This window comes from Dermacentor silvarum, chromosome 11, assembly GCF_013339745.2.
Source record: "Dermacentor silvarum isolate Dsil-2018 chromosome 11, BIME_Dsil_1.4, whole genome shotgun sequence".
NCBI classification, from domain to species: domain Eukaryota; kingdom Metazoa; phylum Arthropoda; class Arachnida; order Ixodida; family Ixodidae; genus Dermacentor; species Dermacentor silvarum.
Genome location: NC_051164.1, coordinates 96,212,504 through 96,228,885, shown reverse-complemented (window position 1 = coordinate 96,228,885; position 16,382 = coordinate 96,212,504). Strand labels below are relative to the sequence as shown.

Sequence of the window (16,382 nt, the reverse complement as noted above, 5' to 3'; positions counted from 1 at the left end):
CTAGGTTTTCCATGCGGCATTACATCGTAATGGGGTTAAATATAAGCATGCAGGCCCGTTTCATTGAGATACTGCTAGAGCGACTTATAAAATTCAGTTCTCTGGTCGAAACTTGCCGAGCCGCCGCCAGAGGCATCGGCTGCAGTCAAGGATACCGCGCGCGTTCGGCGCGAACGCGGGGAAACGGGGACGGCGTCGGCAGCAGCTCTACACATTGCGCGTTATCCGAAAGGGCGCACCACACAGAAGCACCTTCTTGTATCGTCTCTCCTCCTCGCGCCCAGCGCGTCCTCTCATTGTCGCCTCCTCCCCCAGCAGGCCTCTCCTCTGCTGGTCACATGACCTGCCCTCCCCCGGCGCGGCTCTCATCTTCTCCTGGTCACGTGACCTGCGTGATGCCGGACAGACGGCGAAGGGCCGACTAAAAAGAGCTTCGCTGTTAAAGTTCACCGACAATTAGGATACCTCCTGATGCGAATTTTGAGCGCAGCTGTTTAGGTGTTTTGAGTTTGCTATATATTGTGGCAAATAATTTGATTCTAAACGACAGAGTCCTCTCAGCGGCGGCGCTGAGTCTCTGCGCGGGCAGCTCGTTTAGAAACCACGGTAGATGAAGGATTTCCACTGCTTGCGTCGCTCATTGTTCAGAAAGAAAGCGTGAACACGGAACGTGTGGCTCGCGCGGAGCGCATTCTCTAGCGGCGGCGGTGCAGGCGAAGTAGTCAATGCGCAGTGGGTCCGAAGCTCACGCCAGCGCTTTTTAGATGCGAAGCATCTTATGCTCAGGGCTATGTCACTCCCTCCCTCCCTCCGCCGTGCGGCGTCCACTTCCGGTTCCGCTTCCGGTTCCACTTCCGGTTCTTCCGGCTTCCGGAGAACGCTTCCGGCGTTTTGCCCGAATGATCCCCCGGTGCTTCGCCCACTTATCATCATTCCCTTCGTCCTCTCATTCTCCTCCCGCAACGCCGCGATGAGTGCCACGGACAGCGCCAGCGTCAACGCCAGTGTCAGCGCCGTGGACAGCGCCGCGGAGAAGAGGGCTCGGGCCGCTGCCGCGAAACAGCAGCGGCGACAGGCCGATCTGAAAACTAATGGGAACTTGAGTCGACCCCATGGCTGCGTCGCATACTACTCAGGGTTCCCCTACGGGAAGATGGTGTAATTTTTTTTCCAGATATCGTATCAGTGGACGCGCTTGCCGCATGCCAAGGCGGCACCGTGGAGCACGTTCGTGCGGCACTCCGCTATCCTCCTCAGCCCTTGGCTATACTCTCCTCCGCTTCCTTCCTCACGCTTTCTTCGCTCTCGCCACCTTTTCGCATCCCCGCTACGCTACGCGTTCGCTCTTTTATCCTTCACTGTGCTCTTTCACTCGGTTACACCGAGGGACGCCGACGCTCAACTAGGGCCGCTGTAGAAAGCACGCAAGCTTTGCAATATACAGGGCGTTTCATTTTAGCTGCACCAAATTTTTAAAAATTGCCTGTGGCAGATAGCACAATTATAATCCTTGGTCTAAACTACTCGATGAGGCGGCCATTACTTCCACGAGAAATAAAAACGCTTAATTGAGTAATTAACATAATTACGCAAATTAACTTTTTCATTATTTATTTTACGGCACATCTTTCAATCTACGAATTATAGCCGCTGAGTTCGCAAGGCGTATCCACTTGGAACGAATTCTCAGGACTGCACCAGTTTCGAGATATTAATTTTCAAAGTGTCCGACGAAATACATGGGCGTTCCAGTTAACTTTGTGCTTCAATGCATAAAACAGCGTTTTCCTCAAAAAGTTAACTGGAACGCCCATACATTTCGTCGGCCACTTTAAAAATTAATATCTCGAAACTGGTTCAGTCCTGAGAATTCGTTCCAAGTGGATACGCCTTGCGAACTCAGCGGCTATAATCCGTAGATTGAAAGATGTGCCGTAAAATCATCAATTAAAAAGTTAACTAGCGTAATTATGTTAATTACTCAATTAGGCGTTTTGATTTCTCGTGGAAGTAACGGCCGCCTCATCGATTAGTTTAGATCAAGGATTATACCTGTGCTATCTACCACAGGCAATGTTTAAAAATTTGGTGCAGCTAAAGTGAAACACCCTGTATGTATGTATATTTATTGCATCAGCGAACGTACATTTATAAGCGGGAATGGGCATTAAATTGTCAATGAGCACTTACTCTTCTTTCGTCTAATGACTGTTAAAACGGCGTCATGAGTTGTTGATGAGCTACATTAGCTGATGGGAGGCAACCTGTCGCTAAGCATTGTTAAGAAATTTGATTTCAGTACTTCCAGAAGTTCGCAAGTACTAGCGCTCTCTCCTACCTCCACCATTTTTTTCCGCTAGCCCGGTTCAAGCTAGTAACTGTCACAGCATTTCCAGAAGCAACGTACGTTTTCTCGTGGAATTGGACTCATAGTAAAGTGTGAAATTTTGTATAGACTAAGACGGAACAATAGCGCGTGCCTTCTGTAATCGCATGCATGAAAAACGCAAACGTTCCTAAGTTTCAACTGGTTCAGTGCTCGCTAAATTAAATTTGTAATCCTTAAGGGGAGAGGCGGGTCAAAAAACGGCGATTTTCATTAAAAAAATAGGTTTTGTTTTTTTTGTTTCAGCAACATTGTTCTCTCCTATTTTACATATGAAAAATATCTGAGCCAGAAATGATCGGGAAAAGTGTAATAAACTCGGTTAAAGCACTCGAGGTGGCAAGAAAATGCACAGGTATGACACATTTTCAAGCGCTCGATGCGTCAAACCGCGGTGTCGCACGCCATTTGGGCTCGTGCAAGGTGGTAGGCCTAAGCTTTTTCTCTCCAAGGTTAGCTTTGCCGCATCACAATCTCCCCGGGAAGTAATAATAATAATTAACAGAAGTAAAGAACTTTTATAACTTTCAATCGCATTTTTCTCAACTTCATATTTTGAGCAAAACAAGAGGCTTGTGCACAACATTTTATGTACTTATTGTGGTCCAATCAAGACCACATTTGGTGGGCGTAATTTTTAGGATATGTAGATGCACTTATCTAGAATTTAATGCAATCACTTTATTTTTTTAAGGATGAAAATTTTTAATGTACTCGAGCACCAGCCACTGAATATGAAGCACCAGATACGAAATTCTCTTAAAATGTGGCCTGTAAAGGGAATCACATTATCTTGCTTATTAGCACTCAGTGAAGTGTTAGGGATAAGAAAAAAAATTTTGCACTGCTCTGTCATGCTAACTGCCAAGTCCAGGAGCTGCACAAACATGCACTGCTTCTCACTTATGCATGGCACTTAGGACATGAAAGCATCAAGAGACCCTAAAACTAAAGGTAGATTTCGAATGAAGAGATCAAGCTCTATAAGTGGTAGAATTTTCATTCGCCCAGCATCATTATTTAAAAAGAAATGTTTCTGAGGAACATCTCCCCTTAAGTTAATCTTATGTTCTAGCGACTATTGGATACAATTGATCTCCAGCTTCTAGAGGGCTGCTGAAGCGCTGGTACTTACGAAGATGCTCTGACAGAAATAAAAGTTTGCACTCAATGCTTCCTGAATCAAAAGTAACGAAAGTTATTGAAACTGCATATATCAGGACCTATGAAGCAGTGTTAATTCATAATTTTGGATTGCTTCGGGTTGTACGAATTTTCGACGGCGCTCAGGAGAACCAAGCGCTGTTTCATATTCACTAGAAAATATCATATCGCATTCGTTTTCGCGAGTGACTTTCGGGAGATGACGTTGTATGAAGAATGTAGCCGCCCGAGAGCAACGTAGTCGGGGTTACAGCATTGTTAGAAGCACGACGCGTTATTTCGCCGCCTGATGCACTATTGGGATCACCGGAATGCGGCAACAAGGATATTCTGCGTTTTGAGAGAAAGATTAGCTCGTACACTTTAAAAGCGGATTAGGCTAACCACGTTTGGGGTAGTTCAATTTGTATTTTCAGCTGCATAGCATCTTCCGCATTCAGTGACTCACCGTGGTATTCCATATTCATAGAAGACGCCTTGAAGAATCCCCGCAGGAAACACTGCACAAATAGTGATAATCACGTGATGGCTCAAAAGAAAAGCTCTAACGTTACGAAATTAGCGAGAAAGCTATGAAGTGAATATGTATAAATATAAATAGAATTAGCGCACACCGTACTCTGTAGCGAAGGTAAATATGAAGTGGTAGAATGCCACAAAAGGTAACAATGTGAAACTTACTTAAAACCTATTAAGTGCTCAGGAAAGTCCGGAAGTGTTCGAAATGAAAGATTCTCTTGAAACGTACGCTTTCAATGTGGCGAAGAATGGTCTTCAACACTCACCCATTTCGTTGCCATTCGGATAGTTGAAAGCGTTGACAACCGCTGCGCCAACTATCCAGCTAATGGGAAATAGGACATTGGCATGTGTCACGACCAATGATTCCATTCTCTGCGGACTACTTAACGGGCATTAAAATTGCAACGTGGGCGCAGCCGCAGCGCAGATAACTTCGGCACGTGCATTTATTGCTCTTTCATTAAATCACGTATTGTAGCATTTTGGCCTAGAGTGCCAGCACTGTAACTGAAGAGAATACCCGCCAATTTTAGACGAAAAATGCATTCGACCCTCTAAATTTTACTGGGAGTAATTTTTGCGAATGTCTTATTTCTGTGCACGAAGTAGAACACAATGGCCAATTTGTCGCAGCAGGAATTTGTGCTCAAAACAGTAATAGCTTCAAATTTAGTCTGGGTAGTACTTGAAAATGATGTGCTTAGAAAGTCGAATTGAATGCAAGGAAGCGAAAGGTAAGGAAATCAGATACCATGACCCAAGTTTATTTGCTTGACTTAACGTAATGATCTTAAACAGTCCGTTAAACTGCACTTGTAAATCGTTAGTGAAAAATCTTAATTGTTATTTCTGTGCTTAGAACGAGCACACTGAGGCTTCAAGCACTTAGTGGACCGTCAGGGTTTCAAGCAAGAGATGATATTCTACAAGTACGATCAAGACATTCCCTTTGCGGCCTTGTGTATATATGCGGGAAAATAATGTTCCTCACTTACTTAGTATCCGAGTCGTATGGTTGTCGCAGCTTTGCCATTTCCCGTTTCCGGTTGTTTTCTGATATTGCGTATAGCATCTCCCCATAGGAGGCATTCAGGAGCAGATGTGGAACCTGCGGTAGTTAGTGGGTGCTTCTGTATAGAGGGAAATGCCTGTTCTTGTATTCTTTTTTTGCAACGTAGAATGCTTTAAGTTACTGCTACCGATCTGCCTCCGCGGCTAAGGTCGTTCCAAATAGCACATGCTATTTCAATAGTATGGCCAAGGAACTTATAGATGGCACCTGACTGTGAGGTAACGGTAGCAGCATATCGGCAGGGATATCTTCCAACTCTCGTATTACCAATAACTGCATGGGACGTAGAAGCTTCACGAAACGTTTGGTTTCAGGTGCGAAGCACCTTATCCGCCCGGGCTGTCGGCGTCTCCTGTCGTAATCATCGTCGTCGTAGTCGTCGTACGGTAAGCAAGCGTCTCGGTAAGCGTCTCGGTAGTCACGGTAAGCAAGCGGCTCGCGCTCGCGTTCGGCACGTGCTCGTGCCACTGCTCCCCCGTTCGTCGTCGTCGTCTTCCACAGCTGGCCGCGTTGAAGCAAGTGATTCGTGCTCGCGCTCGGCACGTGCTCGTGCCACTGCTCCTGCGTTCGTCATCATCTTCCACAGCTGGCTGCGTTGCCGCTCATCATTCTAGCGTAGAATTTAAATTTTCTTCTGTCGTCGTAATGGGGAGGCCGCGTTTACGGGGTTATGAGCCATTGCTTAAGGCAGTATGAGCCCATTAGCGGTGCATCACTGCATGCTTCGCACCTCCCCAGGTTTCAGGTTAGTGGAGCTGCCTTTCTCTCAATGGGTTATTTGAAACTTACGCATAATTGTGCGGGGCGCGTTTTTTTATTACAGAAATGTTAGCCGTATGCATTGTGATCACCCTGTGGGTGTTATTGGCTTGTATTCTTTGACTGATAAGCAAAACTCATGATGATCATGATAAGGAATAATTTTGAATAAAGGTTGGCTTGATGGCCTAGTAAGTTAAGAAAGCATAATTTGAAAATGTTAGCAAACTCGTGTTGCACTTTCAAGCAAACCATTATTGGGTATATAAATGTTACGCCATAATTAATTTGTTAAGAAAGAATGTAAAATAAAGTCAGTAGCGACGTTATATTTTTCGAATCGGCCCATTTAACGTTAATTAGCATGTACAAGTAGTCATAATTTCAGTTAATTGGTAGCTCAATTTCATATGGTGAGGGGAATCTTAATATGCCAATATGTCAAAAAGCACATGTAATTTTCTTAGCTTGATGATTCTATACTCACAAATTTGTAAAGTCCCTCAATGTATGTCTTGTTGAACAGCCAGTCAGGATATCCAATTTTGGATCCGATTTTCATCAACTGAAAAACGAGGAAGTTAAACCCTTAACGCTCTGAGAAAGCACACCTCACAGAAGAACTGCTGCAAGCGAAAGTGGTAAGACATTTGCCTTTTCCATGTCACCAGTAATTACTGCCCTACCAACATGGGTTGAGTCTCGCTTAGGTTCCTGACGCTTATTCAGAGTGAAGTGATGTGCGTCCAATTCTACATGAGCAATTACTAGAGAAACTTGGTGCTCGCGTAATTGGTAGTGACATGTTGTACATTAGAATGATGTAAGCCCCAGGTCTATTACAAGCACTTCGGAAGGAGCTGGTTAGGTCAAATTCACGTCTAATTTGTTTGTTAAAACATGCGCTAATGACTATTTTGTATGATTCACACAAGTGAACCTAAATATCCTGAAGAAAACTACAGGACCGAAAAAAATTGGAAGCACTGAGCCATCCACATGCATCCATTTAGGGAGGAGAAAGTTATCACTGGATAACAGAATAAGACCACGAAATTATTAGAAAGAGAAAAACAACGCCAGTAGTCGTCAAAATTAGGGAACAGACTGTGTTCTTCTATGTTTAGATTGTAATACCAAAAGAACTACGCACCTTTGTCTCTGCTGCAGCCCTAGTCTTGTCATCCATCCATCTAAGTGATTGTAAAGATTCATTGAAGGCAACTGTGATCCTTCTCGCCAAGTCTTCGACCTGAAACGATGATGACCTAGCTCTTTACCTAGTGTTTTGCGGTTATTAAGTGTACCAATATATTTTAGAGCACGCTGGTATCGCTCCTTCCAGTCAGGACGCTAATCGAACAGGAAGACCACGGATGCCACGATGATTGATTAACTGCCAATATGGCCGGCTCAAGGGGTGAGAGCTTTGTCAAGCTGCCTAATGAGGAGCTTCTTTTTTCTCGCCACCTTTGTTTTGTACTTTCAGAGCACAAAATAAACTATTTGGCTCTTTTTCTAAGTTCAATAGTGCGCCGGTGTTGTCTTACCCGGGTATATGCATCGGTGTACACTTTAATTAAAGCAATGCTTGTTTGCGTTCTTTGCAGACGGCCTTGTTGCTTCTTCTTTCCCAGCACAATACGAGCTCGACAGATATGACACTGGCAATGGCGACATCTGTATATTACAAAGCGTTCTAACTACACCAGTTCCACTGATAATGCGATGTGTGAAAGCTGTGATTTGAGTTTTGTGAGGCACCTTGCGCCCGTGTGTGCACAAAATGCAGCCCCACCGCTCCAATGAGGAACCTCGGGGCTGTACATGTGCTTTGCTTATAAATCTTCCGAATAGACGCGCGCAGTAAATGCTAGGGAGATGGGCTGGCATTTAAGAAAAGGAGACTATGTTTTTACCGCAGAAGTTGTTTTTGTAGAGGTCTCCCGGGACTTCTGTTGCACAGTATGCGACGGAACTTACGTCATCGCCTGCCAAGGCGGCGCCTGGCCTACGTAAGCCTGCTCTCTCCTAGCCAAACGGGTGGCCTTTCCTAACCCATCTGTCCCTTTCACGAGAAGTGAATGGTGTTGTAGACTTTCACTATGCTTTATTTCCTCTCGGCAGCGAAGTTCGGGCGTTATCTCACCGTCTTAAACATGGTTCTCAATATGGAAAGATGAAGCCATAGTCCATGACCACACAAAGGCAGCTCGCTATATCACTGCAGCGGAAAGGTGGCGCCATCTGTCACGGCCACGGCAAAGCACACCACGCGATGACGAGTATTGTACGTAATGAATTACATGTAATTAATTACATGTAATCGGTTACGTTTTTGGGTAGTTGTAATTTAACGATCACTTTGTTTACTGGGTAACGCTCGCTGTAATTAAAATATTTTTTTCGATTACCAATTACACGCAACTAGTTACATGTTTCAGCTTTAGCAATTCAATTTTGCAGGCACTATACCGTGTTCAAAGGGAGGTTACCATGCATCTTCCCACAGTCAGCGTCCTCCAGCTACGCCTCGATCCCCTGAACATGGCAGGCTTGAAGATTTGTACACCTCTGTTAGAATTGCGGTCTCTGAACTTTTTCCTATATTGAAATTTTTCTCTCGCTCGCGGAAGAACATTTACGCGGCCTTCATAGGCAGTAAGAGCTGCTGATTAAGTCATCTTCGCTTAGTACCACCTAAGACTTCTTAGATATAGACAGTTCTTGGCCGTTAAAAACATGTTTTTAGTCGTTTGATATATTAAGTGAATTGTGACACCTATTTTTGCGATTTCAACGCACAAACAGTATCTTTAGGGCGAGTATGATATGCAGCTCTATATTAAATTAGCTTTTCAAGGAACTTCAATGTTTTCTGGCCTCTGTTGCAATTTGTTGGTTAAGTTTAAATATGTAACGATTTAAGGGTGCTGGGAGGAGGGTGCTGGGAAGAGCCTATCGGCAGCGATAGGCTCTTCGGACGTTGGTATAACGAAATCACCTATGGATGATTTTTCTGTTTTTCACTGGCCCTTTCGGGAGTGCATTCCCCTAGCCCGAGCAACAATGAAGCGCTGCGCTTCATAGAGGACCCAGATCGCGAGAATCGCGGCATTGAATAACCCAAATCTTGTGGTGGTGAGCTGTAGAAAATATAGTCCGTTTAGCCTGGTGAGAGACGCCGGCTATTGCTCTGCCTTAGCATCTCTTTCAACTTTACTGCGGTATGTGATTACATGTGAATCAGACCGATCTCTTACGAGTGCAAGAGGAAGACTTGACGCTTCTTTGCCGGCTATATCTGGCCCTTCTGGGAACACAACATGCTGCGGTACGCCTGCGATTCAGCAGGTGCTCAAGCAGAGCGACCTTTTCTTATAGGTATTTTGGGCAAGACCACGGAAAGTATTTATTGCCTCCTCTATTTTTGGCATGCAGTACAGTTCGAAGAATTGATATGCCCCGTATTAAACGTGTGTGCTAACAGATCTTATTTTCTGAGCAAGGTGTTCGTACGCTACAACACAGTCCTTTCCAGCGCGCTCATCGAACGAGTTTTCTGTGTCACTGCCAGACGCCCGTACAAGAAAAGGAGAGAATATTAACGAAGCGAATTTTGAAAAGGAATTATTACCGAAAATAAGCAGCGTGTGAAGAGCTGCAGGCGACGCATTGAAAGAGCGAGTCCAGCTCGTTCTATTCACTGTAGGCGCGCAATGTTAGTAAATTTAGAATGGAAAGTAAGGTTAAAGTAATCGAATACTGTTTAGTAATTGCTCTGTTACTTTCGTGGGGCTGGAATTGATCACTTTAATAATTCAAATTTTCCGAAGAAGTAATTGTAATTGTACTCGGTTAGTTTTTTTTTTTTTTCTGTAAGGTGTACAGCTCGCGCGATGACCAATTGCGCCACCGTTTCATTGCAGAAAACTGCATTATAGTTTGAACCGTCTAGGCCTCAGACGACAAGACACTTGCGATTGCCTTGGATTGGCGTTGATTATGGCGAGATACGCCGGCATATATTGTTCATGCGCTCTCTGCATCAAGAGCCCAATGCGTAAAATCATATTTCTAATTACGTAAAGAATTATTAAGGCTTATATTCTACATGAGGGAGATTCTAGGGGCTAAAATTTACTTTATGATTCAGTGACGTCTGTAATAACCATGACAGGAGCGACAGCTGAATCCAGGGTAAGAAATTCGACGGATCTTGCAGCTGCTGCGGTAACCTGCATTAGTCCAGAAATCAAATCGGCCTTAAGTGTTCTTGCGTGAGCAAATGGAAGGTGCAAGTGCGTTTCCATGGGGCGCTTTTAAGTGCTCTTCCAAGACCCATAACTATATTTATATCATTATTAGCACGTCGAATGCGCAAGATTTCTTCACTACGTATTTACGACTTGTGCAACAAATCTACGATTTTACTTTAAGTGCAGTGACCTCGACCAGCTAGTGACAGTGACACCTGCCAGGAATCCCCTAGAAAATTCTGTGAGGGATACTTCTCAGAATATGTTTGCAATGCACCTTTACCTCTTGATACAAATAAAGTACTCATAGCCTTGAAATTTTAGAACGACACCTTCACCGTCCCGCTGACGTTGCTGAGCTGTCCCCATGCCCGTAAAGAAAGGGACGTCCTAATAACAGAAAAGCACACACTTTTCTTGCTGACATAGGTCCGATGCTGACTGCTGTACATGTTCTGTTCGTGCCACCAATACGTTCTTGGTATTTTTGTAGCTGTAATTATTCTTTTATGGCTGTTCAATTACGATGTTAGTTTGCCCTGGTGTGGTTCTTTCAATAAAACTGTTGCAGTTCTCTTCATGAAATAGTACTTTAGAACAGTGCGTTCGACCTTACCTCTTTCTTGGCCTGTTGATTGAACTTTTTCTGCACGTAGAGGTAGTCTACACTCTCGACCATCACATCCTTTACCTCGGTGACGCACAGTTTCCACCTCGGCTTTTGAACGCGCACTCCTTCTTTCACTTTGCGAAGCTCGAAGGAAGCATTTCGAAAGTCTTGTGATCCTGTCGCAGCCCATTCCAACATGTGACGCAGACCGGCGTAGTTGAACAGCGTGTCACTAGAAAAGAAGTTTGATGATGTCGTTTTTTTGTTACGCAAGGGATACAGCACTAGACCGTGCAAACATCACATTGTAAAACTGTCCTGCGACGTAGCGGGCGAACAAAGGAAACCTCAGGCTGGAGTCAATGTTTCGACAAAGGGATATGTCTTAGGCCTGTCGAAGGCAAGGAGCCTTGTAGAAATGTTCGCAGCGGCTTTTTACTTAAAACATGCATACACTTCGTGCTAAGAGCCTTTAATGTCAATTTCCGAGTAGAAAAAAAAAACGCTAGGAATTCAGAAGCTCTTCTTACGGGATGTTAGGCCTACCAAAAAATGTACTTTGCCAGGAACGCCCAAAAAAACTTCCTTACTTTAGGGTAGAAAATTGTCTTTGTGTTTTTTATCATTGTCCATTCAGAGGTCTTGTTTATTATAGTGCGCTATTTGGCGTGCTCTTCGCAGTGTTTAGTGATGCTTAGACTGAGAATATTCAGGGCGTTCTTTGCCTTCATGCGAGTCACGGGGCTCTTCGACACCTCGTGACACACCCATGATCTCAACTCACAGGAGGCTCAGGCGGAACAATTGCCGGCTATGTATGCTAGGCGAACCCCGCCTGCTGCAACACCACCACCACCACCACCAAGCTTTTGGAAAGTATGGGGATAGATAGCATTGCCTTGGCTCGCCTGTAGGACTTTTGTTTACGGAGCGCAAGTGGCGTGTTGGACTTACGCGTCGGCACATCGTAGAAATTCATTTAGTTTTTTGTAGTACTCCAGAGCGAAGAGTTCGATGGTCTCATTGGGAGCTAACGTAATGTTTACTTGACAGAATTGTTTCTGAAGTAGAGTGCGGATCGGTACCTGAAAATAAAAAGAGAAAAATTGTTGCCGCAAGTTTCACGAACGATATATTATTAAAGCTTTCGGAGAGCATTATTTTTCAGAAGTTTATGGAATATGATTGTGAAGTAATGGAAGTTACGAGGCTTACGTAGGAGAAATTTCTCTCAAGTTCTTCGATGGTGGTTCTATGATAAAGTTTCATCAAGTCTCGCCGCTCTTCAGGAGGAGCGGTGAGCTGGAAAAAAGCGGACGTTGAGTTAATGCACAGAAGCTCGAAATACCCTCGATGAGTGCACGTTTTAGTTGTGCTCGAAGAGAGGACGGTTTCATAGATATAAAGCAACGCAAAGGCGAACAAGAGATTATGCAGTGCGTTTCAAGCTTCACAGAAGAAAAAAATAAATCAACTACGAAAAATATTACCATTGGAAGACATGGTTGCAAGAAAAATACGGATAAATTTGAGGTTTTTAATACCTGTCTCATAGCCTAAGTAATTAGAATTGCCAAGGAGTGGTGGCAAGTTTCCAAACTATGGTCATACCGCATTGTGAGGCAATCAAGTGACACATAGCCATATTCGAGAAATATATTTACCTGGAAGCACTGGCGCATCCAGAGAGGGGTGATGATGATGATGATTATGACAATGATGATGATTTATTGGTATCCGCTTTGAAACGGGGCGGTGACAAATAGTCACCTAGCCTGCTTGATTTAATCAGGTTTGCCGAGTGGCTATCCCGTTATTCATGATAGCCACTATGGCTATCAATGAAACACGGGAATGATCAGTTAGTACGTGGACTGCTCTACGATGATTAACGACAATTACCCTTTTATTACTCAGACTCTTCTGTTTTTGTATTACGAAATGGTAATGAATGTCAGTGCGTCAAAAAGACCTGTCTGTGGTCACACACATACGCCTGCATATTCGCTTGAAATGAAGTGATGAAATAAGTTGGTAGTAAGCGTATCTAGACATGGTCTCTGACAGTAAAATAGATATTTAAAAATACGTTAACAAGGAGGCGCCGCAATGTGCTTTCGAGACGAAGTAGTTTGAAATTGCAGAAAGATCAAAGTGCTACCCATGGTTTCTACCACTAGCTTTCTAAGGGCTGTGTATAGGTGCGTTTACATGAATGCCTCAGTGGTGCATCGCATAGTATTTTTGGCTCTTCGCATCTATGTAAACCGCGATAACGAGGCGAATCGCAAAAACGTTCCAGGAGAAAGTATAATCGTTCCAGACGGGTTTCACGTGGTTCATGCTAACGCCGGCCTATTGCATTATGGGAGAGTGGAAAAGTGAGACGGCTGTCAGCGTTTGCTCTACTCGCCGGCTTAACGCTGTCTTCAGAACGACAGTCCGTCTTCTTTCGGGCTAGGCACCACTTGTAAAGGCTGTCGCATAGTATAACCGTTGTGCTCTATGACATGCGATACGTTACTGTTGCATCCATGTAAATGTGGCATATGGAAGACTGTGATCATCACAATTTTTTTCAGGCGAGCATCGCTGATTGCTTGTAGAATGAGGCATTACCACACGTATCGATGTAAAAAGCCTGAAAAATATGGCAAGCGGTCGTGTTCATGTGACCAAACAGGGCAGTTGCTTTCGGAACTGCACCGACATTTCCTGCTAAGAAATTATAGAGGAAGGTCTGTTCCTTAATGATCACTGGTGGTCGGTAAACATTCTTACAAACAGTCGTCCAACAAGTATAAAAGTTCGCTCAAAACAAATATATTGGCTCAAGCATGATTGAAGATTTACAAATGCAAGCTTGTGGACAATCAGCTCCGTTCAATCGCGTCTAAAATGACGTCAAAGAAGGCATTCTCACATTGGCCAACTGTCCTTCAAACTTGAGAAGATTCTTGGAAAGTTTGTCGAGCTCATCGTCAGTCAGGCTGGGCTTGATGAACTTCATCGCCACTTGAATGAGCCTCTTGTAGGCAGCAATAATTGGTTTACTGTAATTAGTAGTTTGATTGATGAGCTGGTTTCTACCCACCGTGGGGAATTCTAGTTGGTCAAGCTGAAACAAGAAAGAACGTATCTCGTAAGTTCATAGTGCAAGGATGACCATGTTAGCTTACGAAGCTAACTCTGGGAGTTTTATAGAATTGCTGAAGTTAAACCTACATGAGGTATGAATTGTCAGGTTAGTCCCCCTGCCAAAAAAAGTCAGCAGTAACATATCACCCCTTATTTTAGGCATAAAATAAGCCTATTAACTTATGCCTATATGCATTTACTTATATTTAATTTCAGCTAGTATCGGCTTTACCGTTTCGCTCAATGTGAGAACTTTTCCTTCTCCGCTGCAAATCAGTCCAAGAAGTCCAAATTTTAAGGCATTACTGTTGGTATTAACTTAGGCGTAAGTTTTTGTTCCTTGTGGCACTTTTAATTGTTCTCTTACCAATAAAATATGGCCCTTTCTCGAAGGCTCTATTTTTATTAAATATACCATCATGGTTACAATGAAATGCTGCATATCAATAAAATGAATCAACTGTACTTCTAAGAATGTAGATTGCAATAGATGATGTAAGCGCAAAATATGTAATTTAATTTGTGAAAAGAAAGTATACTGAAAAGCGTAGCAAATGTTTGCTATTTTATGGTAACAACATAAATATATTACTAAATGTGCAAATTATTGCTACAATATTGCCAACAGTGCATGTATGTATCAATGTTGTATTTAATATTGAACTTCAGCTACGAAAAAAATATTTCTGCCTCGTGAAAGCAGCCTTTTCTGGCTTTTGTCTCAAGTATTTGGCAAAGCACTGCAGCCTTCTGGCTTAGTATTAAGGAAATCGCTCTATTATCTGTACAGGACTGAAAATAAATATATCGTGCCGATACTTGTATAACATGCCAGTCAGCGTAAGAAATCAGTCAGCCAAAAGAGGCAAATTTCCTTCACTGCCTGTTGTGAAGAAAATTTGCCACTGAACAGCTAACGTTGCTCTGTGCTGGTTTTGGGTGTATCCATCGTCCAAATTATAGTATCATAACCTGACATCGTCCTGAGGTGCACCGCTACTAGTAGCATACAACTAATAATATTGGGACACAGCAGAATGACCAGGCCGACACCTTTCGGCCAAGGGCTCAGCTACCGCAGTGCCCGCCATCTTCGCGATCACTGGTGCACATCGGTGGGTGCTTGTGAAAAGGGGCAACCGCGCGGATAGAACATACTGTTACTAAAACAAAAGTCTACGCCTTAGACTGAATTCTATATGGCTCAGCGTGTCCCTAAGAGCACCGGGTCCCTTGGAATCTGGCACGGCCGTCGAAGTGTACCGATGACCCACGTTCAGTGGCCATCATAGGAAAAGTTAGCCTCAATCAGACGAGCGCTTCTGCGCTGTGATCCCATTTCAAGGTAACCAATGCACCTAGAAGTCGAGGCCTCGCGCTCAGCGGCTGAACGCCAGGGACCCTGTGGCAAGTTGCTCAGCACAATGCTCGAAACAGTTGTCACGTACAGAATGTTTAATTTGAGAAAATGTGCTATAGTTGGCGCGATGATGGCTTTTGAGACATCTCTATGTCCTAGTCGCGCAGACCCACCTATCATGTTCACCACTGTTGCTTTCTGTGCGATAAGATTTCGCGTGAAGTGAAGGCAATTGGCCTGCTGTCGGTTTTCATAGCGTTACCTCAATGACGTAAGCACTTAAATTCCTGGAATCTCTGTCAACACGAGCTGAAAGAACAGTAGAAATCCGCATCCTGCTAAGGGCGTCCGTGGAGTTTCGAGAGTTCCTCTTCTTATCTTTGTTCTCGCTTGTTTTGGGCCACTCATCGAGACCGGAAGCGTTCATTATAGCAAGGATGACGTCCCGTCGATCTTCGAGATCCGGAACAGCTGCCAGACAGGAAGGAAAAGAAAAAAAAAGACTTTTAAGGTGAACAGCTCAAGAAAAAGTGTACTAGGGTTACAAAGAAAGTTTGTGACAGACAATACTAGGATATTTTATAGATAATTTCCAAGCAACATGGCTCTAGGCGGCCCCCTTTCTGATTCACCCAAGCAATTCCAAACATGTTCTATTTACTGCTGATTCTTGCAGCGTACCGCTTGGAATTCAGTCGCGATGTGCAACAGAGCCGAAAAGAGCACTTTCGCACCACAAGTTCTTGTTTCTAAAGCGGTTTAATAAAACTCCTAGCTTTTTGTTTTTGCAGCCGGTTTTTGCAAACTTTCCGCCTTATCACGCAGAATGTTTCCACTCGTTTTAAAATATTGGTATAGGTGGAACTTCGTTAAGAGAGAAGGGGAGCAGTGGGTGCACAGTGACCGAAGTGAGTAAGCAAGACATTGCCGCCGTGGAACATAACTTCCAACGACAACAGTCAACTGATATTTTAAGGACATCAAATATTCCTTATAAATTGCACAGCAAGCAGTTTAAAAAGAATCTTGCGCAAACATCTGTGAGCCAGGATATTTCATTGTTCCATGTGCATTACCCTCTGTCTGCCCTATGACCGATTAGCAAAAGCGAA

At 43.9% G+C, this 16,382-nt stretch overlaps 1 protein-coding gene across 1 annotated transcript in view; it reads right to left on the bottom strand.

Annotated features, from left to right (window-relative positions):
* The window catches only part of LOC119432759 (neprilysin-1-like), a 38,211-nt gene that overhangs the window by 12,282 nt on the left and 9,547 nt on the right, over positions 1–16,382 (bottom strand). Inside the window, exons 5-14 of the mRNA XM_049658382.1 lie at positions 15,533–15,741; positions 13,696–13,890; positions 11,988–12,074; positions 11,727–11,857; positions 10,779–11,004; positions 7,057–7,155; positions 6,391–6,468; positions 5,068–5,180; positions 4,336–4,394; positions 3,999–4,050 (exon numbers count right to left, since the gene is read on the bottom strand). Of these exons, the coding sequence (XP_049514339.1) occupies positions 3,999–4,050; positions 4,336–4,394; positions 5,068–5,180; positions 6,391–6,468; positions 7,057–7,155; positions 10,779–11,004; positions 11,727–11,857; positions 11,988–12,074; positions 13,696–13,890; positions 15,533–15,741 (1,249 nt within the window). The remainder of the gene's footprint in view (positions 1–3,998; positions 4,051–4,335; positions 4,395–5,067; positions 5,181–6,390; positions 6,469–7,056; positions 7,156–10,778; positions 11,005–11,726; positions 11,858–11,987; positions 12,075–13,695; positions 13,891–15,532; positions 15,742–16,382) is intronic.